Source organism: Pelodiscus sinensis, chromosome 12 (assembly GCF_049634645.1).
Source record: "Pelodiscus sinensis isolate JC-2024 chromosome 12, ASM4963464v1, whole genome shotgun sequence".
Classification (NCBI taxonomy): Eukaryota; Metazoa; Chordata; order Testudines; family Trionychidae; genus Pelodiscus; species Pelodiscus sinensis.
Genome location: NC_134722.1, coordinates 37,835,164 through 37,861,884, shown reverse-complemented (window position 1 = coordinate 37,861,884; position 26,721 = coordinate 37,835,164). Strand labels below are relative to the sequence as shown.

General features: G+C 47.5%; 2 protein-coding genes across 2 annotated transcripts in view; both read right to left on the bottom strand.

Moving 5' to 3' along the window:
- The window catches only part of SLC38A8 (solute carrier family 38 member 8), a 46,555-nt gene extending 22,330 nt beyond the window's left edge, over positions 1–24,225 (bottom strand). The window contains exons 1-3 of the mRNA XM_075940328.1: positions 20,912–24,225; positions 20,049–20,102; positions 4,680–4,870 (exon numbers count right to left, since the gene is read on the bottom strand). Coding sequence (XP_075796443.1) covers positions 4,680–4,870; positions 20,049–20,064 — 207 coding nt within the window. The 5' untranslated portion in view covers positions 20,065–20,102; positions 20,912–24,225. The remainder of the gene's footprint in view (positions 1–4,679; positions 4,871–20,048; positions 20,103–20,911) is intronic.
- A 149-nt stretch (positions 24,226–24,374) lies between these two features.
- MBTPS1 (membrane bound transcription factor peptidase, site 1) overlaps positions 24,375–26,721 on the bottom strand; it is a 90,589-nt gene continuing 88,242 nt past the window's right edge. Inside the window, exon 23 of the mRNA XM_075940324.1 lies at positions 24,375–25,182. Within this exon, the coding sequence (XP_075796439.1) occupies positions 24,986–25,182 (197 nt within the window). The 3' untranslated portion in view covers positions 24,375–24,985. The remainder of the gene's footprint in view (positions 25,183–26,721) is intronic.

Genomic DNA, 26,721 nt, shown 5'->3' with positions numbered 1-26,721 from the left:
TGCAGTGACTCCAAAGATCTGGTTTCTTTCCTTACTCCATTTAATTTGGTTGGTAGGCTGCTGCAGATTCCCTTCCTAAATGGGAGCTTAGTCTGTGTGCAACTGAAAGGGTAAGAGTCCCACTAAGAGCAAAACTCTTTGAATCCCAGCCTTACATTTCACTATTCAAGCATGGCTTTTTAGGCTAAGTTGGCAAAATAGCAGGACTTATGAACGTGGAGAGGAGATATGTCCTCACCAACATCCTGATGTTTTGAAGTTACAAAATCAACCTGTTTTGATTTATATTGGAGTGTTAAAGGTCATTCCCAGTGTGGGAATAGGAGTGTTAGACTATGCTAAGAAGAACCGTGCTGTCTCTTCATGCTAAAATACACCATTTTCTTTAAGGAATAGACTCCAAGCCAGCTCACAGCTGAGCACTCAGTTGCTTAAGACTCAATCTGCAAACATTACCTCCAGGTTCAGGACATAGGGTATGTCTACACTACCCCGCTAGTTCGAACTAGCGGGGTAATGTATGCATACCGCACTTGCTAATGAAGCCCGGGATTTGAATTTCCCGGGCTTCATTAGCATAAGCGGGGAGCCGCCATTTTTAAATCCCCGCTGCTTCGAACCCCGTGCAGCGCGGCTACACCTGATCCTCCAGTCCTTGCTGATGTGATTAGACTCAGAGAAAAGAGACCTAATCAGGCAAATGGGGTAATGGAAACACAGCCAGCAAAGTAGCCTGGCTGCTGTGAATAGTGGATTACTTTCATGATCTGCTTCTAACTTGTGTCAGCGAGTGTGCTTATACATTTTTCTCCTGAGATCATACCATGCTTATAGGTAAGTTTTGCTACAGATTTAATTACCATGTTAATATTCCTTTAGTCTCCAAGCTATTATACCCAGGAATTTATAAAATAACACTATTGCAATAATTGTGCTAGATACTGTTACACAGTAATTGCTGCTCCATGCCTCAGAATAACACTATTGCAATAATTGTGCTAGATACTGTTACACAGTAATTGCTGCTCCCTGCCTCAGAGACTTTACCATCGGAATAGACAGGACAAGACAAAGGGAGCACTATAAACCCCCTGTAGATGAGGAGCGTCGGCAAAAAGAGGCTAAAGGTTTGTCTATCAGTGCTGCAGTTCAAACTAGGGGGAGGTGGGGTATTAATTGTAGAACACAACACATTAGAATGCTCTGACTGCCCTCTGTGGAACTTGCTGGTGCAAACTGAAACGCGCCTATTTTGCATTTGCATACTCTCATTTCAAACAGGATCACTTCAGTGTGCTAGAGACACCTTTTAGTTAGTACCAACAGGGTCTAAGTGGGGCAATTAGAGTACAATTCATTAGAGTGCATCCCCACACTCCATAGTGCGGGATGCAGCAACATACAGATATGCCCTAAGTAATTGCCTCAAGGTTACAAAGGGAGTCTGTTGCAGAGCTATGAAATCAACCCAAGTCTCCCAGCCTGACATGTTAAAACCAAGACTACCCTTCCTCTCCAGGGCTATGTCTACACTCGCTGCTTCTTGCGCAAGAATCCGCAGAGCGTCCACACTGCCCGCCTGCTCTTGCGCAGGGAAATTTACAGTAGGGCGTGGTAAGAGAGGGCTTGTTGCGCACGAGCTACGCTCTTTTTTAACAGGTGTAAGCTCTCTTGTGCAGGAGCTCTTGCACAAGAGGGCAGTGTGGACGCTCTGCAGGGATTTCTTGCGCAAGAAAATCCTATGGTTAAAATGGCCATCAGAGCTTTCTTGTGCAAGAGAGCGTCCACACTGCCATGGGCGCTCTTGCTCAAAAGCACAGCTTGCACATGGCAGTGTGGATGTTTTCTTGCACAAGACTTCTTGCACAAGAACACTTGCACAAGATATTCTTGCGCAAGAAGCCACCAGTGTAGACATAGCCCAGTAGTGCTTCTCAACCCAGGATCTGGGGCCTACTGAAGGGCCACAAGTAGGTTTCAGAGGGTCTGCCAAAATGGGCCAAAGAGTAGGGCCAGTGATAGGTTCACTGGGGCTGGGGCTGAATCTTGAGCCTTGCCGCACTGGGCTGAAGCCAAAGCTCAACCAACCGAGCGTTGTGGGCCCCTGTGGCATGAAGCCAAGGGCAGTCACCCTGCTTGCTACCCCTAATGCCAGCCCTGACTTTCAATCTCCTGGCTATGCAGAAGAGAGCTGCTGTGGAACAGGTGGGCATGGAGTTTTGTAGCATGTTGGGGTGGCATTAGAAAGAGAAAAGTTGAGAACACCTGCTCTGCAGTGCACAGTGCTACTGAAGCACGGAACGCACACACTCCATGGCTACGTCTACACTGGCCCCTTTTCCGGAAGGGGCATGTAAATTTCACCAGTTGTCGTAGGGAAATCCGCGGGGGATTTAAATATCCCCCGCGGCATTTAAATAAAAATGTCCGCCGCTTTTTTCCAGCTTTTAAAAAAGCCGGAAAAGAGCGTCTAGACTGGCCCCGATCCTCCGGAAAAAGCGCCCTTTTCCGGAGGGTCTTATTCCTACTTCAAAGGAATAAGAGCCTCCGGAAAAGGGCGCTCTTTCCGGAGGATCGGGGCCAGTCTAGACGCTCTTTTCCGGCTTTTTTAAAAGCCGGAAAAAAGCGGCGGACATTTTTATTTAAATGCCGCGGGGGATATTTAAATCCCCCGCGGATTTCCCTACGACGACTGGTGAAATTTACATGCCCCTTCCGGAAAAGGGGCCAGTGTAGACGTAGCCCATGTGTCCTCCCCAACAGATACCTGACTTCACATTTTCAATGATGCAGATCCAATCGTAGTCAAGTTCGTACAGGGCTACTTGCACAATTAGGCTCCCATAGTCACTCCCATCCAGTTACCACTATCCCCTGATAATTGCTTGTAGTATTAAAAAACTTAAAAAACAACAAATAGTCTTGCTGCACCTTAGGGTGCATCTACTCTGCACCTTAAACTCAAAATAAGATACACAATTGGCGCTATATGTATCATTTCAATTTTATTTCGAAATAGGCTATTTTGACATTTGGTGTGTCTACATGGCAAAAATTCTGAAATAAAGTGCTGTTTTGAGCCATCCTTTATCTCTTGTACAATGAGGTTTACGAGGATGGCAAAATAGTGCAACCGTTATTTCAAAAAATATTTCAAAATAATGGGTGCGTTCCTTGGACGTGGGGTAGCTATTTCCGGATACCATGGTATCCCAAAATATCTCTGCTGTGTAGATGCACCCTTAGGGTACGTCTAGACTACATGGCTCTGTCGCCAGAGCCATGTAGATTAGTTTACTAGATATACCCAAATGAAGCCGCAATTTAAATAATTGCTGCTTCATTTAAATTAAAATGGCTGCCGCACTGTGCCAATCAGCTGTTTGGCGGTACAGCGCTGTAGTCTGGACGCTTCGTGGTCGACATCAAAGGCATTTGTTGACCTCCCTGGTAAACCTCATCCCACGAGGCATACCGCGGAGGTCAACTAATGCCTTTGATGTCGACCGTGGAGTGTCCAGACTACAGCACTGTGCCGCCAAACAGCTGATCGGCACAGTGCAGCAGCCATTTTAATTTAAATGAAGCAGCGATTATTTAAATCGCCGCTTCATTTGGGTATGTCTAGTAAACTAATCTACATGGCTCTGGCGACACAGCCATGTAGTCTAGATATACCCTTAGAAACTAACAAAAAATGTAGATAATATCATGATGGGGAGGACACTCTAAGGTGCTGCTAGACTATTCGTTGTTTTTAAAGTTTTTCCAGTTACAGACTAACACAGCTACCTCTCTGAAACTTTTTCTCATAGTATTTTCATTCACACCATATAATATCATATTTTAATCACATGTAAAACTAAACCTGCCTGCAAGATTCCCGTGGCCATAGGGTATTACAAACAAACCCTAAGAAAGGCAATTGCACTGATGCAGAAAATGGCTAGGGTACACGAACACGAGCAACCCTTTCCCAAATGGCAAGGCTTTGAAAATCATCACTGGCATTTCAGCAGCAGCTAAAGGCCCTTCCCGCTACAATCTAGCCTTCTTGTGCCAGGTCCTACAAGATGACATGGTGTCTGTCCAAAGAGCAGACAGGCTGAGGCTCTGGATTCCACACACATTCCCATGCTTGGTTTGGAGCATGCACTCATGTGTCTGCAGCATGGGGGTCCACAGGAAATCAGTGATGTACCCAGGGCAAGGGAGAGGCATGGGATATGCAAGCACAGCGATTAGCACATATATACATCTGCACAGCGACACACAAGCCCCAAGCTGCACTAGCCATGAATTATTTTTATCTCCCTGCCCCCTACCCTAATTACAGGGAAAGCTACCGAGTCACTTTGACCAGACACAATTTGAATTCACCTCTTTTCTCCAGCTTTGCTCTACAGCTGCTAGCTAGTGGCACAGCCCTATGTTTATTATTATCTTCTCTTCCACCCCCCAAAAATGTGACACACCAAGGACACGGGACTAGGTCACTCTCACAGCGGGTGGGGGGGATTAATGAGTGTGGGAGGAAAAGCGGGAAATACAGAAAGACTTTTGTTATCCATTGAGAAAGATTAAGCTACAGGATTTCTTTTAGCCACTAATGCAGCATATTTGCCCCCTCCTATGCATGACTCAGTCACTATACAGAAAGATATTTACTTATCACTTACCAGTTCCACAAGAACAGCTGTAGTGATCCCTCCAGCCTTATTGAAAGCCCAGGGGAAATTAAGCAGTCCTGCTCCAAGAGATGATTTCAGCATAATAAAGACAGCCCCAACAGAGGATAAGTTTGGGCTACCTGACTCCAGAGCAGGCTTGTCCAGCAAGCCGATGCTTTCTCTAGCCAACTCTTCCATTTCTGAAAGGAAAGAGGATTGAGTTGAATTGTGTCCGAGCGGGCAGATCTATTTCATTAACAAGTCACTGGGGATCTTTGGGAAGGTGACTCCACTCACATGGCTCTAGAGCTGGATTCGGAGCAGCACTTATGCCTTCTGTTTGGGGAAAGCAAAGGGCTTAGGGTCTCAGACTTTTCACCCCTAATTACAGACCAAGCCAGAGGCGGGGAAAACTAGATTCTTCTCAACCAATCAAGGGCCAGCAGAAGTGTGAACAAATTAACTGAGCCATGTTGTGTTCAGTCAGTTCTCAGTGGCGCATTTAATTGGCGCTCTCTCTGGGAAGGCTTAAACAGGAGCAAAGTGGTGAAGCCGTGTCAGATTCTGCAGTGCAGCATGTGCAACAAAGAACAAAGAAATGGGCTTAAGGGAAACCAGGCTCACAGGGAGAATTCCTGTTAGTTTTCCTGTTCTATGCAATCCAAACTAGACACCTATAGATCAGTGATTCCCTTGAAAAGACCCCTCCCTAGCCACTGACTTCAGCTGGATTTTTGCAAGACGTTACTGGCCCCAGATCAGCAAGTCAGAAAGGACATGCTTACCTTTAAACGTGTGCTTAAATATGCTGCTGACTCTGCGATTACATGCATTGCTTCTTCCCAGCAGTTGAATGACAAGGATTCTAAAACCTCTGCTCTTTACTTAACAGCACAAGAGACACACAGAACAAAAAATGGATGGTCGTCTCCCCTGCCTCACTGCTCCGTAGTATTCGCTTAGGCTGTGTCTAGACTGCAGGCTTCTTTCGAAAGAGGCTCTTTCGAAAGAGCGCGTCTAGACTACAATGCGCGGATCGAAAGATCGATCCACTATTTCGAAAAAGAGCGTCCAGACTGCCGGACGCTCTTTCGAAATTGAAAGCCACCCGGAACTGCTTCTGCCAGGGCATGGGGGCAGCATTTCCTTCCGAGTGCTGCCTGCCTGCCCTTTGCAGAGACGCGTGGTGAGAGGGACACTCCTGAACACCCGTTGCTCTGCTCCTGCAGCTGCCTTTGCTGTCCCTTGAGGAATTTTGCAAGGCACTGCAGTGCTGGTTTGGAGTGCTCAGCTTCCTGGGACACCCCAGCAGCTTTTTTCTTTTGAGGTTTTTCTGCTTGCAGACCCTTATTTGTGGCATGGAGCCAGAGCTGCCCCTGGGCAGGCGAGGGCCCCACACCACCATACTGCAGCTGTTGCTGCATCTTCGTGAGACAATCATGAGGCTCCTTCCCGAGCTGGACCCAGACCAGAGGGACGAGGGGTTCCCCCGTCCGGCAGCCACACTGCCCTTGCCTCCGAACTTTTTCGTGGACAGGCGTGTTTGGAGGTTTGACACCAGCTCTGACTGGTGGGACCGGCTCGTGATGGAGATCTGGGATGACCAAGACTGGCTACGCAACTTCCGCATGAGAAAGACCACTTTCCAGGAGCTGTGTACCTGGCTCGCCCCTGCTCTGCAACGGCAAGACACCCACCTGCGGCCCGCCATCCCCCTGGAAAAGAGGGTCGCCATTGCCCTCTGGAAGCTGGCAACCCCCGACAGCTACCGCTCCGTGGGACACCAATTTGGCGTGGGGAGATCTACTGTCGGGGCCGTCTTGATGGAGGTAAGTCATTGTCTGGGGACAGTCACAGTTTGGGGTGGGGGGAAGGGAGACTGTCAGGAAGGGCCAAGTGGAGTGGGAGTGGGAGTGGGAGTGGGAGGGAGCTCCTCCACTCACCCTGAATTGTGTGTGTGGGGGGAGGGGTTCTGAGGAGGGGATTCCCGGGCTGTTTGAGAGGGAAGGTGGGCGGTGGGTTCTCCTCCTAAGAGATAAGGCACCCCTTCTAACACTTTGTTGTCTGTCTCGTTCTGCAGGTGGTGAGGGCCATCAATTCGGAGCTGCTCAACAGGCTCATCTGTCTACCAGATCTGGACAGCGTCATGGCCGGCTTTGCTGCCCTCGGCTTCCCCGCCCTCGGCTTCCCCAATTGCGGAGGAGCGCTCGATGGGACACACATTGCCATCCGTGCACCGCCCCATCGAGCAGCCCAATTCATCAATCGAAAGGGCTACTTTTCTATGGTCCTCCAGGCCCTGGTCGACCATCGTGGACAGTTTTCGGACATTTGTGTTGGGTGGTCAGGGCGGGCACACGATGCCCGCATCTTCAGAAACTCGTACCTGTACCGGAGGCTTCAGGCAGGAACATTTTTCCCCCATCGCCAGTTTGCGGTTGGGGATGTGCACATGCCGGTGTGCATAGTGGCTGATGCCGCCTATCCCCTGATGCCGTGGCTGATGAAGCCCTACACCGGCCAGCTGGATGCGAGCAAGGAGCAGTTTAATGCTCGCCTTAACCGGGCTCGCAACCAGGTGGAATGTGCGTTTGGCCGTTTAAAGGGCAGATTCCGGTGCTTGCTCACACGCCTAGACATGGGGGAGAGCAACATCCCTGAGGTGGTGGCCGCGTGTTGTGTCCTCCATAACCTCGTGGAGAGGAAAGGGGAGGCCTTCCTACCAGGGTGGGGGAGAGCTGCTGATGCCCAGGAGAGGCTCTTTGCCCAGCCCCGGACAGCTGCCATCCGCCAGGCTCACCGGTCTGCAGTTGGCATCCGGGAGGCCCTCCGGGAGCAATTCTCCAGTGGAGTCCACTGAGTGCACTGAGGGGCTTCTGCCTGGGGACTGGGCCCTGGCCCCCAATAGAAGCTTCCCTCCACAACCCATCTCCTGACCCAGTTTGGACACATCACTTACACCAGGGTGTGTTTCAAAATAAAATGTTCTCTTTACTTATTTATAATTTTGTACATATTATCAAACAGTGTGGCAAAATAACAAAAATTTTCTTCATTTTTGTTGTTGCCAAACTATATACAATAAACAAACAGTTCCTTTAACCCTTTGTTTGTGCTTAATAAGTGGGGTGATGGGGGTGATTGAAACCTGGAGGGGGGAAGGGGCCTGGAAACCTGGAGGGGGGAAGGGGACTGGAAACCTGGAGGGGGGAAGGGGATCAGGTTGAACGGGGCTTGGCAGATTTCCCTTTCCTGCCTGGGCCTCGTGTTTGGGGTGCTCCCCGGCTACGGGATCGGGTGATGCACCTGTCGGTTGGCTGGCTGCTGGGGGGCTCTTGGGACGTGGAAGCCTGGGGGAGAGGAGGGCCAGGGGGAGAGAGGGGCTGGGGAGCTGGGGGGGCTGGGGGAGAGGGAGGTCCAAGGGGGGAAAGGGCTGCTGTTGTGGAAGGGGGGTTTGGTGGGGTGGGGTCATGGGGTGCTGGAGGAGCAGGACCAGGCACAGCAGCAGGCAAGCCGCTGACCTCCCTCAGGGTGGCGTACAGCACCGTGCGCTGCAGGACCAGCTCATTCATGAGCCGATCACGCCACCGCTCCTCTGCCTCCGCCCTCTGTAGCAGGATGGCGTTCTGCTCCTGCACAGCCTCGACGTGCTGCCGGAGGATGTCGGCGTAGACACGCCTGTGTCTGCGGCTCCCATGTCTCCGAGGTGGAGATGGAGATGGAGGTGGGGCTGGGGTGCTGCGGCCCTCTTCCACGGCTGGTCCGGCTGTGGAGGAAAAGAAGAAGACACAATCAGTCCTATAAACTGGACTCTGTAGCACTTACAATACTAACAGGATGGTTTATTAGGGGATGAGCTTTCCAGGGCCAGACCCACTTCCTCAGATCAGAGTAACACGGCTACATTTCTATCACAATCAGTCCTGTGTGCAACAGCTGTCCAAAAGGGCATGCCCTCTCCCTTGAGACAGGGGAAGCAGACATTCTGAAGGTCACACTGTGTGTGTGTGTGTGTGTGTGTGTGTGTGTGTGTGTGTGTGTGTGTGTGTGTGTGTGTGTGTGTGTGAGAGAGAGAGAGAGAGAGAGAGAGAGAGAGAGAGAGACCTGGGCATCAGCCTGAGCATGACAGGTTTCCCTTGTGCATCACCCACTGTGCACCCACCCACCTACCTTCCCCCCCCCCCCCCGGGTGTGACACAAACTCACTGTACTCACCTGCTGCTTCCTCTCCCGCGCCAGATGACGCCTGGGAGGCCTCAGAGGTCTGGGTGACTGGCTCCAGGGTGAGGGTCGCCGTCTCCTCGGTGTCCTCCTCCTCTGGGCCCATGTCCCCGTCTCCAGACTGCTGTAGCTCCCGCTCTGGAGCGTCCACCACCGGGTCTGCCAGTCCGGACTGCACGAACCTCCGTGGTGTGCGTGCTTCTGCACTGCCACCCAGGATCTGGTCCAGCTCTAGGTAGTAGGGGCAGTAGTGGGGGGCTGCCCCAGACCGGGAGCTCTCCTCCCTGGCTTTGGCGTAGCCCTGCCGCAGCTCCTTCACTTTGGAGCGCACCTGGTCCTGGGTGCGGGGGTAGTGGCCCTTCTGGGCCAGGGCTTCAGCCATGCGGCCATAAATGTCGGCGTTTCGCCGCCGGCTTTTGAGGGCCTGTAAGGCCTCCTCCTCTCCCCACAGCTCCAGCAGGCTCTTGATCTCTGCGCCGGACCAGGATGGTGCCCGGCGCTTGGAGCCCTTGGCTGGGTCCCCAGAAGGCTCGGAGGAAGGGCCAGGACGCTCTTGGGGCTGTGACATGCTGCAGCAAGGTCGCCGTGTGCTCTGGCTCCTTGTCTGCAACAAGTGTCTGTGAGGGTGCGCCTGTCCCTTTAAGGAATGGCTGCAGCCAGGAACCACAGACGTGCAACCCATGGCCCAGATTGTCCACCAGGGCTTGTTCCTGGAGGCCAATAATTTCGAAAGAAAGGGCTCCCCCCGTCCAGACTCACGTTCTTTCGACGGATCTCCCTCGAAAAAGGCGTTCTTCCTTGTGAAACGAGGTTTTCCGCCGTCGAAAGAAAAGCCGCGTTCTTTCGATTTAATTTCGAAAGAACGCGGCTTGAGTCTGGACGCAGGGGAAGTTCTTTCGAAAAAAGGCTACTTTTTTCGAAAGAACCCCTGAGTGTGGACACGGCCTTAGTGTGGGCAGAGCCCTCTAGAGTACCCGGGATCCTTCCCCTATTCCTCAGGGCTTCTCAACAGAAACATGGAGCCTTTCTTTGACCTTGGCTAGTCCACACGTAAATAGGATCTCCCTGCTAATGAAAGCCTTCCTATTTCTCCTGGCCAAAGTTTCCTGGGTGGCTTTGTGAACTTTCTCCTGATCCTCCCATCTTCTGTGGCCACTCAGGGCTACCACCAGCACCTGGGATTCTCTCTTTCAGGTCCGGGGTTGGGGATGGGTTCTCTAAACCTCAGATCCTGCAGACAAATAGTTTCTGCAGCAGTTTTTGCAGGCTGCCCTTGCAACCACACCTCACTGTGGAGAGACAGTTCTGGAGGCTGGACACCAGTTCCGACTGGCAGGACAGGCTGGTGATGGAGCAGTGGGATGACCAGTGGCTCCATAACTTCCGAATGAGGAAGGAGACATTCATGGAGCTGTGTGCCTAGCTCACCTCTGCCCTCTGACGACGGGACATCCTGATGCAATCCATCATGCCCCCAGAGAAGAGGGTCGACATCACGGTCTGGAAACTCACACCACCAAACAGTTACCAGTCGGTGGGCAACCAGTTTGGGATGGGAGTGAACTGTTGGGGCCCTCCTCATGGAGATAAGACACTCTTCTGGGCTGCAGTCCTGGGGGGGGGGGGGAGTACTGGAAAGGGGGACCCTAAGGAAAGGGGGTTTGTGGTGTGGAGGTGTCCTGGGGGTGGCACTCACCTGATGATCCCTCCCCAGCCTCGGAGGACATCCAGGCCCTGGGGTGCCAGCTCCAGGGTGATGGTGCTGGCCATTTCCTCCTTCTTCTCTTCCTCCACCTCTTCCTCATCGTGGGCTAAGACCCCCAGGGGGTGATGATGGGTGTCTCCAGCCCCGAGTCCACCACCGGGGTGGGGAAGGGGCTGCACCACCCCACAGCATGCAGTGCAGTTCATTGTAATAGGGGCAGGAGTGGGGTTCTGCTCTGGAGCCTGAGCTGCACTTCCTTACCCTGGCATAGGCCTGCTGGAGCTCTTTTACTTGGCTCCGGACCTGCTCTGGAATCCTGTTGTGGCCCCTTCTGGCCAGACTGTTGGCCATCCAGCCATAGATATCGACATTGCACCATCTGGAGCAGAGATCCTGGAGGTTCTCCTCATCACCCCACACCTCCAGGAGGGCCAGGAGACAGGAACCACAGAGCTGTGATGAGTGAGGATGGAGTGGCCAGCAGGACACCCGTATTATTTCCTGGAGGCCTCTTTTTTCGAAAGAACTCACTCTTCGTGTCCACGCACACCTTTTTCTGAAAAAGCTTTTTCGGAAAAAGGCTTATTCCTCATAAAATGAAGTTTACCACTGTCAGAAAAAGCCCTCCATCATTTCAACTGTCTGTCAAAATAATGCAATTGCAGTGTGGATGCTAGTATTGCTTTTCCAGAACAACAGCTGGTATTCGGGGAAAAACGCCACAATGTAGACGTACCCCTACTTTATATTTGAGAATTCGTGCCTCTGTGTGTGAGTCTGTCTGTCTGTGAGGCTGTCTATTTGTTCAAGAACTCCTCCTAAACAGTAAGAACTAGGACACCAAATTTGGTATGCAGCTTCCTCATATCCTAACTTAAAGCAAGGTCAGGGTTTGCTGGTGTCAGGACAATGGGATGTGCCTGGAATGGGATTGCTTCTCATAACACCATATAGAAAAGAGACAAAATCACCAGGCAGGTGAAAGGGGTTGGCTGGGGGAGCCCTTCCCCCAGTCCAGGACTACCCCAACCCAAGCCTCCCCCCCCCCCACATACAGGGTTCCTTTAGGGAAACTGGGTGGGGAGGGTTGAAGTCCCCTCTCCCTCATTTATATGGAACCATTGCTGGCTGTTCCCCTTCATGAGGGAGCAATGAGAAAGTGCAGTTTGCTGCATTCCTCACTCTGGCTGGTGAGCGTGGGGGCAGATGAACCTGGACCTACTCCAGTGAGGTGACATGCATCCCTCCCCAGGCTGTGCCTGCTGGACCTGCAGGGGCCATGGAGAGGTGCTTCTTATCTGGCCCCAAGCTACTGCAGTGAGAGAGGGCTGGAATAGTCTTCTCTCCCCAGGGCAGCCTGCATAGTGAACCCCGCAGCCCCACCCCAGAATGATTATTTAAATGAAGAAAAACAATCAATTGAGCAATGAGGATTTTTTTGTGAAGTTGGGAGTCATCTGCTGGCAAAAGTTTGCAACATCTCTGCTATATATTTGAAAGAGTAAAACACAAATTATTTGAGTTTGAGTAATTTGATGTAAAACTGGTGGTTAAATCAATTTAAAGATGGACCTGTCAAAGAAGAACCTGTTCACAAGAAGAATAACTTAGCAAAGGAAATATTTTATTTTTGACAACTATATTGTTTGCAATACAAATCAATGCAAAGTTAAGAGTAAGCAATTATTTTCCCTATTTTTAAAAAAAATTGAAGATTTTTCTGGGATAAGTCTGTGAGTACAGGAGAATGACTGGCTATAGACCAAATAAAGTTGTAATCCTGCATGCTGATCTACTATATGTAATCATACCAATGCAGATCCATTTTAAATCCTTTGACAGACAGTTACTTCTACTCATATAGCAAATCTATCCATATTTTTCCTTTGGTTTCTCAGTGCTGGTTTACAGTTTCAACTAGATAAAATAGGCATAATAGGCATAGAATAGCAAACATGCTGTGTGAGACATCCTTTATGTAGCATGTTGAGAATAAATATTAGAGTACAGATTTCCTTTATCCTGTTTCATAAGGAATGAACTTCTACAACAAAATCTCTTCTAGGCTGTGTCTACACTGGGCCACTTATTCCAGAAAATTAGCCGCTTTTCCGGAATGAGCTGCGAGCTGTCTACACTGGCCCTTGAATTTCCGGAAAAGCAATGACGCTCTACTGTACAAAATCAGCCGCTATTCCGGAAAAACTATTCTGCTCCCACTCGGGCATAAGTCCTTATTCCGGAACACTGTTCCGGAAAAGGGCCAGTGTAGACAGCCCAGTAGTCTTTTCCGGAAAAAAGCCCTGATCGCGAAAATGGCGATCGGGGCTCTTTTCCGGAAAAGCGCGTCTACATTGGCCACAGACGCTTTTCCAGAAAAAGGGCTTTTCCGGAAAAACTGAAAACGGAATAGTATTCCGTTTTAAGCAGTTCCGGAAATTCATGCCAGTGTAGACACAGCCCTACAGTATGGGGAAAATTAATACATGGGCCAGATGATCTCCCTTAAAGCAAGTTCACTTGCCCAGCCCAGTGACTTCAATAGACTCACTGTAAATTTACACCAGCGAGACCGAAGACTCTGGCCTCCTGTGCTGAGGGTCCGTAGACCTTAGTTTACACAGAGTAAAAACAGAATCATTCCACTAAAGTGGATGGAAATTGTCTAGATTTACACTGGCCTCACTACGCATCAACTCTCTGCTGAGCTACCCAACTGGCTTCAAACTCCCCTCAGACTAAATATCCCCTCATGGCTCTCGTAGAAGTCTGTGGGTTTTTTCAGCAACAGGATAATCCAATTCTCTCTAAAGCTGCATGGAACGTAGAAAATGTCCCAAAGAAAAGCGTTGATTTGCTCAGCAGAGGCGGCTTGGTCTTTCACGAGCACTAAGATAAGCACCTGATCCCCATGCAGAGGAAGGGAATAACATATACAAGTAGTCACTGGGCCTGGCACATTCATCTCTGAGTCAGTAGGCTGAGAGATCAAGTTCCCTGCCAGGACATGGGCTCACATTGGAATTTCCATTTCTGCAACTTTCCCACAAAGGGAAATGGCTGTTTGAAGCTGGTAGTGGTGGCGAGAGGACGTTTAAGCAACTGTGGTAGCTCTAATTTGGCCTGCCTTTGAGACCGCCATTTCTGGTGAATGACCCATTTGGACTTACTCCTCCAGCACAAAGGGACTGGAGGCTCCATCGGGATTTTAGTCGCTGTTTACATGCAGTGAGGAAGGAGCTCTCAAGGAGCGTGCTCATCAGCATTGTCTGCAGAGGCCAAACACTGACTATTCTCCACACCTCAAAGGTGGCCCCTGCAGCTCAGAGAGAGGCACTTCAGTGGGGCAATTGGGGCTGTTTGCACCAATGCTGCCCCTCTTTTATGCATGCTAGGATTTCATGCTCCATAGCTACTAACCTAGCGTAGCACTAATGACACAATCCTAGACCCATCCCCGAGCTGAACACTGGCGATGTCCACACAGGCAATCCCACCCATACATTGTTGCTTGCACTCCAAAATCTGTAAGGGGCAACAGACAATAGAATCAGGCAGTGATGGAGGCACTAGCTCACCACTCCATTCTGTCCCCCAACACCCGTCTGACAGCAAACGGGGATGTCCATGGAGCTGGGGTCTATATCTGGGATACGCTCCCCATTGGGCCTCCCCACTGTCCCTCTGCAAGGAACAAGCCCACACAAATTAAAAGCTGGCAAAGCACAGTCAGGCAGGACTATCACTCTCACAATCACTTTAGAAGGAAATACATTCGCCATTAAATAGCTTTGCCTTCTCATTTCAAATGTTGGGGCACATGCTGGGCTAAGAGACTGGTCAGAAGAACAGGTTGATCTTCATGCTTCACAAGGGATAGCTTGGCCCCGTGTCATTTTAGTTAGGGCAATTACTAGCTGCTTTGTCTTGATTCCAAGTTGTCTGTAGCATGGTCTCTAAGGAAAGCGCACCTTTGCATTAATAGCATGTGTGAACAGCTTCCTGACAGGGCCTCATTCATTTTCCATTTCCCAAATATGTGACCTTCTGATCTCAGTAAGAAGGATAAAGAGACTTTAATCAGCTGCTCTAAGGAATTATGGATGGCTAATTGTGACTGTCACCTCAATTATATCTTTGCAGCCTATGGTGTTTGTAACTATTTAAAGAGCCTGTTGGGCCTTCATTAGCTGTGCACAGAAGAATTCAGAAATAATTAGCACATATGACTTAGAAATTGGCCAGTGGGCTGTTAAATACTAGCCAGTGGGAAAAATCTCTCAGTTCAGACCGGCACTTTGATATTTCATTGTGTTGGAGGGGTGTGAACATTTGTTCATCAGCGATGTTATGAGAAAGTACAACTTCCCCATTAGCACAGGCTGGAGCAAAGCGGGAAAGTTTTCAGGACTCCCTTCAGTTAAAGTGCACACAGATCAGAGCAACCGAATGGACAGTCAATCACTTGAGGCGTAGGAGAGGACCAGAACCAGACAGTGGAAGGAAGGACAGTGTACTGTCAGGGTGGGGGTAACACACAACACAAGGCAACTTGCAGGCGTCTTCAACATGGCTCTCAGCAGCTTTCTTAACAGCTGCTGTGGGAGGTCCGCAGAGACAACAGCTTCCAGCATGAAACACTGCAGCATGCTCCAAGTAAGCTGTCTGCTCAAGACGGGACGGGTAGTGTCTGCGGAGCTCTCCTCCCCATCAAGGAAGGCAGCTGGGGCTTCAGTGCATGCTGTGCCCTGTATTTTGTGGCCTCATGCTCCTTAAGACTTGCCCACTAACATGGCAGCACAAGGGGCAGATGAACCTGGACCTGCCTCAGTCAAAGCACATGCACCTTTCCCCCAGCTGTGCCCATGGGAGTGGTGGCAGCCTTGGAGAAGGGCTCCCCCTCTGGCTCCAAGCTGCTGCGGTGAGAGAGCACTGGGGCAATCCTCTCTCCCCAGGGCAGCCTGCATCCTGACCCATCACCACAAGCCCCAGTGCAGAGCAATGACTGAACATGGGACTCAATGGCATAAGAAGGTTTCCATGGCCTCCTGGCACCACAACTGCAAGGCTGGGTGGCTACACGCAATTCCTCTTCTCCCTATGTTTTGGACACCAGGATACTTTCCTCTGTTTAGGGAATGTGCTAAATTCTTGTGAGCACACAGATCCAAGCAGAGCAACGAAGTTGTGCAAATGGAGCCAGCTGTCAGTTCCAGCTACCCCATTCACCCCTTCCCTTCCCAACAGACTGGTCACTCCCTTTTCAAGACTAGAAACAGGAGTTTTACTGCACTGGACAAGGGTGATTCTCCAGCTCTCCAAAGGCGGACAGGCAGTCCTGCTGGCCCTAGAGCAGGGGTGGGGAATCTTTTTGGGTCAGGGGCCACTGACCCATGAAAAATTAGTCAGGGGCCGCATATAAGTAAGAAACAAAACCCCTCCAAATCTTCACTGATGTGTCCCCAGACTGAGAAGAAGAAAGATTTTGTGTGGGCTTGTGACGGGGCACCAAGACCCCGCACTAAGCCCCAGGGGGTGTGTGCCCTGGCAAAGGGGCCACAGAACACCTACCGGCCGTGCGCCGGCTGCTCCCAAGCCACAGCTCAGCTGGGTAGTGCAGCAGCTCAGCTGAGCGGAGGCACGGCTCACCGGGGCAACGCCGCAGCTCAGCTGAGCGAAAGCGCAGCTCAGCTGGGAGAGCGCGGCAGCACTGCCGGAGTGCTGAGGCCAGCCCTGAGAGGGGGAGAGGCCAATCAGCTGGGCGGACGGCGCAGAGGGCGGGGCGGACTCCAGCGTCCTGGGGCGGCGGGAACTTTAAAAACCACCGGGCAGCGGGGGGGGGGGGGGGGGGAGCAGCCGGACGGAGAGGCTGGACCCACCAGGGGAGACACTGATGCACCCCGAGCTATCGCCCCGCTGAGACCCGACACTGCAGGCAAGGAGCCCGGAAGGGGGAAAGGAAGTAGCCCAGGGCAGGGCGGTGATGAAGCCCGTGGGCTGACGCGTTTAGGGGCATACCCCCGTCAGCTGGACCCAGACTGGCAGGCAGTCTGAGTCCTTAGGGCCCTGGGCTGAGGCCAGTGAGTGAGGGAGGGCCTGGGCCCCCCTTTCTCCCCTTCCACATGGGAGAGTGTGATCGAGGAGGAGTGCCCAGCAGTGAAGGGCTAGGTAACCCGATGCTTAAAGGGCCAGACATCCCAGGACGAGACCAAGGGCGGGCAGGACTAGGGGCGCTGGAACCGCACCCCCCTACCCCTCTTTCTCCAGGATAAAGGAGGTGGTAGGGCGGTTACAAGGTGGTGGAGAATGTGTTCATGTTAACTACCCCATGTCCCTAGGAACAGAAAGGGGGGAGCAAGGGAGCTCCTAGGGGTATGCACTGAGCTATTCCCTTCCCACCCCCAGAGCGGGGCATCCTTTTTTTTTTTATTGTGCACTGTTCGACGGAGGCCAGTGCACTGAAGCGCGGACAAACGGCGCAACAGAAGGCAGCGATGGAGCCGGGAAAGATACTAGCCTGGCTCACAGAGCAACAAAGGCAGAACCAGCAACAACAAACACCCCTCATGCAACAGCTTTCCGCCCAACACCAGAAGCAGCAAAGACAACTAGTGAGGGAATTGGCAGAGCAGTTTCAAAGTCAAGTTTCCCTGAGATGTGGCGCCCAGAATATGGACACAATACTCCAGTTGAGGCCTAAACAGCACAAAGTAGAGAGGAAGAATTACTACTCATATCTTGTTTACAACACTCCTGCTATTGCATCCCAGAATGTGTGCTTTTTTTGTCACACTGTTGACTCATATTTATCTTATAGTCCACTATGACCCCTAGATCCCCTTCTGCAGTACTCCTTCCTTGACAGTCACTTTCCATTTTGTATGTGTGAAACTGATTGTTTCCTTCCTAAGTGGAGTACTTTGCATTTGTTCTTAGTACAGTTCATCCTATTTACCGCTCAGACCATTTCTCCAGTTTGTAATCCTAACGTCCAAAGCACTTGCAACCCCTCTCAGATTGGTATCATCAATAAACTTTATAATGCATACTCTCTATGCCATCAACTAAATCAATGATTGTGAACCATTGATAACTACTGAGAACACTTATCCACCCATTTATGTTGTATTTCCCTAGTTTATTAATAAAAATGACATGCAAGACTGTATTAAATGCTTTAGTAAAGTCAAAGCACATCATATCCTGCTTTCCCCTTATTCATGAGGCTTGTTATCCTATCAAAGAAAGCTATCAGGTTGGTTTCTGCTCTGAGAGTAACAAGCCCATGCATTCCCTGAGCACCCAGCTCCCTGTGTCAGGGACCCATCGGAGTTTAGTTGTGCTCTGCTCTGGCTTCCCTTACTCAGGCATAGCCTATCCCAATAATGCCCTTCCACTACCTCATTGCCTGTCCTCTGGCAGTCCTTTATGGCCTTGATTTTACCTTATCTTAGACAGGGTAGCTGAGCCCAGTTCTATTCACAGGAACCAGCTGCCAGCTTTCCGTTAACAGATATAAAACAAGTCATTATAGTGCGTAGTTGTACTTGCTAGATTTCAGACATGTAATTTTTCAGGTTTTTTCCCTCCAGTTATACACAAGTCATATTGTACAATTTTTGCTTGGCTCTATCAACAGAGATCTTGTTGGACATTTTCCCAATAGCTCCCAAAGGGAGCTTGGTACATCAGCGTTTTATAATTACATTGGACTGAAATTTGGTATGTGAAGTGTCAGCCCAATTAGAAATTATCTTACAAAACATCTTTCATATCAATTAAGCTGTTTAACCTGGGCTCTAAAGCTGGCTGAGCCAGCAATTCCCTGTGTAACCTTTGATGTGTCTCCTTATCTTTCTGTTCCTCAGTCAACCCAGCTGGAAAATTAGGCAAAGAGCAAGGTCTCCCTAAGGTTGGGGAGATGAGGGAAATTGGGGCTTCTGAGCAGAGATCTTCTGGGAAAATTTTGTCTTCTGAACATACTGCAGCAACGATAAGATGCTGAGAAGGTCTGAGTTACATTATGTGTCTGGCTTTAAAAGAGAAGCTAGCTAAAACTAAAGCAATGAACTACACTAATGACTCTGGTTGTAACTTTAGTACCACTATCCCAAAGAATATTATGCCTTTAATAGATATTGGGTTTACAGAGTAGCAATTCATTGTCATGGGAGCTTGCATTCTTAAAGTCCACTTGTACAGGTTAAACCTCTTTAGTTTGACACCCTAGGGACTTGACTGATGACGAACCAGAGAATTTGCCAAACCACAGGAGGTCAATATTGTCTAGCAGCATTACTAACATTTCCACTGCTTCCTGGGCTCTTAGAAGACATTTAGAGGTAAATTAGAGCTAAATAACAGCACAGAACACTGAGAGCCAGGATTGCTGGCTGTAAACACACTTTATGAGACCGCAGGAAACTTGGCCACACATATGTTAAGTGGATATCCATCTAAATAAAATCATAGTGGACCAAGGATGATGCTGGACCAGAGAGTCCCGGACTAGAGAGGTTCAACCTATACATATAACCGATTGAACTGACCAATACAGAGATAAAAAGCTGTTGTCACACACTTACGACTAATCTACATGGTACTGTCATCTGGACTACAAAATCATGATTTGCAAAGTGCTCTAACATGTTACAATTTAACTGCTCTACATAGAGCCTGCTAGTGAGAACTAAAAGATATCTAGTACATGTTATTGTAGTGCTATATGAAATGGGATTACATCAATGCAAAATAGGTGCCTTTCACTTTGCACTAGCAGGGTCTACAGAGGGCAGTTAGTGTGCAACACATTAGCTCTGTAGTCTGGACTGTGGCACCGTAAAGACAAGACATCTGAAGTCACAGCTGTGATGTGCTTGTTAGCAAGAGGTAACACATTACAGAAGTCACAACTCTCACTGTGGTTATAGTTAGTGAAAGAGCATTTCCAGTCCTTGTGTTGCTGCTTGTTTTCACAGAGGATTTGTTGGATCACCTATTAATATGTGAAATATTTCTTAAAGGTAAATTGCAAAGTTAAGACTGCATTTTTCATGCACAATGTGTCTATAGTAATCAGTCCAAGAAGGGACTCGGAGTAGAGAAAAATATAGCAGCTTGTCTTTAAAAAAAACCCTTTCCTGTCTTTTAAAGTACCCTGGCATAGATGGGATCTCCAAAGGGGAACCTGCTGTGACAAAAGTCTCATTGCAGTACATAGTATTTGTGAGTTCATAGAATAAAAAGTGCTGAGGACATAAGCAGCAAGAAATATTTCAGACAGGGCTGCTTGACAGGTGGGGAAAAATTATGTTTAAGAATTTAGTTAAAATGCATTGATGTGTTGAAAGCAAAAGGCATTCAGCACTCAGATCTGTGCTTCATTTGATCTTTGTTTCAGATTTAGTTTGGCTTTAAGATGGCAGTTCATAGTTGGTAGTAATCTTACTTACCTCTAAGCCAGGTCATGAGTTCAAAAGTCTCACATGTGAACACTTGGGCTCAGTCTGAATAACAACACAAAAAAGGAGATTCAACACTAGGAAGTTGCTGCATGGTTAGAGCTAGTTTTTCCCAACCTCTTGATGCCACTCAGGTTTAAGATTCCATGAGATTTATTGTAAAAGGATAATCTTAGGTGTCCTAGAAAACAGTCATGCTCTCAAAACAAGTTCAAACATCCAAGGCCGTATGAGAACTATTGCTGAGGAGTGAACAGCTCACATTATCTACCCAAACATAGCACTTATAGGTATGTGCACATACAGATATGGCATGTAGAAAATGTGGTTTTTGCAACCATATTTAAATCTGTCTCTACTGCATGGAATATGTCTACATACAACCATGAAAGAGAACCAGGCAGTAAAACAGCATTAAAAGAAGGCACTATCAGGCTCAGATCTCTCTCAGAAGCAATTAGCTCATGAAGTTCAGCTCTTGTTTTGGGGAGATGAGCAAAACCAAAACAGAATTATTTTCATACCAGGTTCTTTTTACTATTTATTTCTATAATGTCCACCATGTGGTAGGTGCACTCCAAACAGAGACAGCAAAATCCCTGTCCCAAAAAGATCACAAACATAAATAGGCAGGTAAGGGAAGAAATGCAATAGACTTAGCAGTAAGTTAATAGCTCTTTATCCATATATTAAATATATTTAAGAAATGTAAACTATACCTAAATTATTCCTCAAGTGTGGCATTGTCAGTAGCACCTTTTCCACAGGCATCACAGACACAGGTTACAGGAGGGGCACAAATATGAGGAATGATTTTATAACATTATAAATAGGTAAAAATCAGTCATACTTACTCAGGAGTTTAGGCAAGGAAATGCAGTCTTCTCTCAGGATGACTCCAGGCTGCCCCCTCCTTCCTACCATCTGTACCCTATATTTTAATGAACTTCAGCATTTACTTTCCAACCACTTAATTCTTAACAATTTGGTTCCACCCTCTGAAGATTTAGCAGGTAAAAATGTGTTGTGGGACTTTGCCATTGCCTGTACAATCCATGGGCAAGTGCCTAGGGATTCTGTCGGGATATTAAAGTTTATATATACTACTCTGTAATTATGTAAACAATTTTCCCCCATATCTGCTAATTATCAAAGCATTTAAGCTCGCTTCCTCATGAACCTCTTTTCTTGTTTGATCTCAGGGTTAAATTAGAATGCTAATTTGATCTGTCACTACAGGTTTGTCTCCACTATGTGGTGGATCAACACTGCAACGATTGATGAACCAATGGTTGATTTATCATGTCCCCTTAGACACAATAAATTGATCTTCACATGCTCTCCCAGCAACTCCAGTACTCCACCAGGATGAGAAGAGTAGCTGGAATTGATGGGAGAGCAGCCTATACTGATCTCACTGCATTGAAGATGCCATGGTGAGTACTGTCAACACTAATTGTATAGCTGAAGTTGTGTAGGATAGGTTGATGGTGGAAAGGGGTTAGTATGGACAAGGCCTTACATTTCTAGAATCAAACAAAAGAAAGAATATGAGAGCTCTTATTTCAACAAAGGTTCAGCAATAGCAAAAACAATGGTCAACAGTGTTGCATACTTTTGAAAATTTACTCAAGTGCTTAAACCCGCTGTACAAAAGAAACAAGGCTGAGAAATTAGCCACTTGGGCCCTGATCCTGCAAACACTGACTCACGTGCTTTAGCTAGATTCATATATACATAATGAATAATTAACTTAATTCACTAGATTCATATATACATAATGAATAATTAACTTAATTCACAAAAATTTTCAGGATCAGGGCCTTTACGACCCTTTTTGGGGATAGGGAATGCCTTTTCAAAGTGCTTAGCACACTGGTGTCTCACTTTCATATGGGGACTGTAGTTGCTACTGAGTAGCGATAATTTTTAAATACAAAAGCCATCTGTTACAGCTTCAATCTTATTTTTGAGTACCACAACTCACATAGCAGCTCAAAAAATATTATTTGCATTCTGCAACATTCTGAGATTTCGAAATCTGGTTTTGTCCTGAATCAAGATGGAAAGTGAACATATTAGTGTTTTTACATGATTAATAAAATGTTTCATTTTGCTTTTATTGAAGTTTCTTGTCAATAAGGTGAAATATTTCAACTTTTAGATTATATTAAAGTTTGTAAGTGATAAAGAGAAAATGAAATGTCTTGATAATTTTCTGAATACATGGTCAACAAAATCAGTATTTCCACAAAAATGTTTCAAATTAATCAAATCAGCATTTTCCAATACAAAACGGTTTCATCTAAAAATGTTTAAACAGCCATACTATAGGACCTTCAGACCAATGATATTTTGTTATTGTCTTCTCCTGATCTCATATTACATTGTGATTATTTTTACCTTAGTGCTAGGGACCCCACACTGAAATCAGGGCCCCACTGAGCTACGCACTGTACAAACGCTAAGTAAGAGACAGATCTTACAATCTAAATACAAATAGCTAAGCAGTCCAAGTCAGTACAATGATCCCTCACACAATCTAGGCTTAGTTTTAAAATCAATCATAACAAGTAGGCAGAATAAGCTGTCATACAGTCAGTGCCGTTCCCTGTCAGGATTCAGGGTTGTCCCCATAGGTTCCTGACAGGTACTCTGCTCCGTCAATGATGATAAACTTTCGGCTGCATGTGTGTGTGCTCTCCTGTCCAACGTGCTAACCTTGTGCACTTGAGTTAACATGTCACACTCCAGAGAGAGCCCCCAGAGACCACAAATCAGATAAGGATCGAAATCACCCGAGCAGGTTTATTGCCAAATGACATATATTAACAGTTGTCAGCAGACAGGCCAGCTGCTAAACCACTGTGCACTGTAAGTCTTGGCAAAGTACCAACACCTATTAAGTGCACATAGCACACGCCTCCCCTCAGTTGGTTGGTGATCATCCTTTGCAGTGCCCTTTTATACAAACAAATTACATCACTTTTGACGTACCAGGTTGCCACCCTCTGTTACCTAGCTACCACCCCTCAACTTGCAGAAGTGTGTGGGGCGGGTCTATTTACTATACTTTATGTTGTCAACTTAGATCCGGTCCTGAACATTAGTTTTTGGGGAGTCGGTTGGTACCAAGATGACTTATTGAGATGTTCTGCTACTTCCCCTGGCTCACAGCCTGTACTTGATCCTCGTTCCTGGTGCCTCCCTATGTTTTTCCATGCTCAACCTAACTTACACAATTATACAATTATCAGTTGGGCCTCTTTCCTGGCTGCCGTGTTACTGTACCAAAGTCTGGATCATTAGATTCCAGGCCTGTTGCTGTTTTAATGTGACAGGACTTTATTCAGGCCTGCTGACTCCTCCATGTTACCAACCCTCCACTTACTGCATAAATGATTGCAGTGAGACCAAAGAGCTCAAGAAAGCATGCTGCCTCTCATGAGAAGGAAGAGGAGATTTGGGTATCTTGCATTAGTGAGGAGTCCAGAAGCAGTATCTGCACTACAGTAAGTTAAACTATATTAAACTCTACCCTACTGTCCTGATGAAGATGTTCCCATACAGCCTGTCTTAAACACATCTTCTTACGGCTTTTTTCTTTTTCTTTCTGAGACTCATCTAAGAGCAGAAGTCAGATTTAGCAAGTATCCTTGTACTGGGGGAAAATATGTTACAATATGGTTAAGTCCTGTCCATACTACAGACTTGTAACTGAGTTGTAACTCCTTGAGACAGCATATTGTAGCAAAGTCTCCTGGTTTGGTTTTGTGATCCAGGGTCTGTCCACACAAACATTTGGTTTGCACAAATAGTCAATTGGCACAAGGTCAGATGTGAATATAACCCAAACACTAGCCTGCGCACATTAACTGTCTGTATGGATCATGCTGTTGAACATAAACACCTCATTAATGCACTTCCATCTAGTCCCATTTCAAGGAGAACTAGATGACTAACAAAGTATTAATGCACAACAGCAGGGTCCACATAGAGACAAAGTCCACAGAAAACTAGTGTTGGGTAGATTCACACCCCAGCTTCCTATATACTAACTGTTCATGCAGACAAACCCTCGGAATAGCTCTAAAATATTAAACTGAATTTTCAGAAGATAACAAAAAGGAGAGACTGTCAGGTTAAATACTTAAAAGCACAAACCCAAGTTCTATGGCATTTCCCATTAATATGCAAAATGGAGGACTGTAGGAGGGAAAAACATAAAATGGGCATCAGAATTTCTCTCTACTTTGGAAGCCTGCTATCCAGGCTGGCATGGAAAAGAACAATTAACTGGGCACATTTTTTTTCAGCTTCATATAGATAACATATTTATTGAAAATTTTCTCCACCAACAATGGTGAAATCATGACCAAAAATTACAAAACATCATGGTAGTTGACTTTATAAAAATAAACTAACGTATATGTTCTGTTGATTTGTATCAGTTTTCCTCCAATTTCAGTTTCTTACATTGTTAAAGGAGTCTGATGTAATTTATACTCTTCACCACAATACAGTATTACAAAATTTCATTCCATCTGAAAAAATGATTTTGCTTCCAAACAGCAGAGATCCTTAAAGTGACTTCTCTCCCTCTCCCCAAAAATAAATATAGAAAAAAGCCTTTAACAAATTTTAGTTTGGTCAGTTGAAAAAAAAAGGGTCCTTTTCCCCTCTCTTCTAGAGACTGAGCAGGCTTTTAAATAGTGTTCAAGTCTTTGGTGAGTTTAGCTGCTGAAAATTGCAGTTTTAGATATACAGGATTAAATTAGTCCCTTTCGTCAGAAGCCATAGACTGTGAGATGATACCAAATGTGAATCACTGGTTACAATCACATATATGATGAATCCTCACTGGGAGCAACCACCTATTCAGTAAAAGCAGCTAATAAGAGATGGTCATCTCTGGCAAGAGTGGTCTGTCAAACAGAAGGCGTCTTTGGTGGATGAATCTGTTGCATAAGTTGTGGTCGCTTGAATCTTGGTTTCCGTCTCTTTGGCCTGCTCTTAGCTTTGTTGATTTGCACCACAAAGAATGCAAGAACCACCATGGCACCAAGGAAAGCAAAGACAGGGATTGTTTGCCCCACATCCTGATTATAGCGGCCAGGCATTATACCTGTAAGAGGGAGTGGTGAGGAAGGAGAACAATTAAAAACTATATTTGTTTCAATACTTTACAAACCACATTTACATTCTTTATCTACAGAACCTACCATACAATAATTATTTTTAATTAAAGCACAAACCAATTCACTCAGATTACATTTTTGAAAAGCAGATTAGAAAATTCAGAGCAACTAATGCAGAAGAGGAGGATCAATAAATCTGCAAGATAATATAAGAGATTTCATCTGAAGACTGTTTTGATAAATGAAGACCTATACTGGATTTGTATTTAGATTTTTCCCAAATAGCAACATTTTGCTTCTTACAAAAAGTTTTTAAAAACACCCAACTCTAACCATTAATTTACCATCAGATATATATTTTAAAATTGAGACAATACATTAATTACAAATCCCGATGCAGTGAAAGGATTGGTTTTGCACTCAGCTCAAGCCAATACAGACAGATCAACAGTGACATATTTGGGCTGGATTCTTTATTAAACCCTTAGTTCTGAAACCCTGAAACAGCAAGATATTGTATGTACTCCACCAACAGCTAGCTACAGGCAGTCCCCGGGTTACGTACAAGATAGGGACTGTAGGTTTGTTCTTAAGTTGAATTTGTATGTAAGTCGGAACTGGTACATATTGTAGGGGAAACTCTAGCCAAACATTTTTTTTAGTTTTGGATAGCATAGGGAAAGGTTAACTCCCCTCTAATGTTTGTTTTGCTGTCTGTTCCCCTGTTCAGAAGATTTCACATCTATTTCTGTTCCTGTGACAAACTCAGGACTAAAGGAGTAACTCATCAAATACCAAACAGCTAGGCACCATGCTTTGAGCTAATAGCTTTATTTCCACACACCACCCAGGGTTCTAGGAGGAGGGTCCTTTTTTTGCTAACACAATGAGGCCAGCACTTTGTTTTGGTGGAGTCTTTGTTTGCTCAGGGAGCCCAGCATGTATAGGGGGAGGAGGAGCGGAGAGGCTGCTTTTGTCTGCTGTTCGGCAGCCTGTTGCTCAGGGGAGGGGGCAGCCTGTTGCTGGCGGGGGGAGGGGGGAGGCGTGCAGGATGCGAGGCCGCGGGGGGGGGGGGGGCAGCGGGTGTGGGGAGGCACTTTTCCTCTGCCCGGCAGCTCTGCGGGATCCCTGTCCCTGTGGCCAGCTGCTGCAGGCAGAGGCCAGTTGGAGCCGGCCGAAGAGGAGGAGGAGGTGGATTCTAGGACCCAGGTGAGCGAGCCCCGGGGACGCTGCTGTGCTCCGGGAGCCCGGCATGTATAGAGGGGAGGCGGGGCAGAGAGGCTGCTTTTGTCTGTTCGGCAGCCTGTTGCTCAGGGGAGGGGGCAGCCTGTTGCTGGCAGGGGGGTGGGGGGGCAGCGGGCGTGGGGAGGCACTTTTCCTCTGCCCGGCAGCTCTGCGGGACCCCAGTCGGAGCCGGCCCGAGGAGGAGGAGGATCCTAGGACCCAGGTGAGCGAGCCCCGGGAATGCTGCTGCGCATGTGCGGGAGTTGCCTCACCCTGTTCGTATCTAGGGATCCGACGTAAGT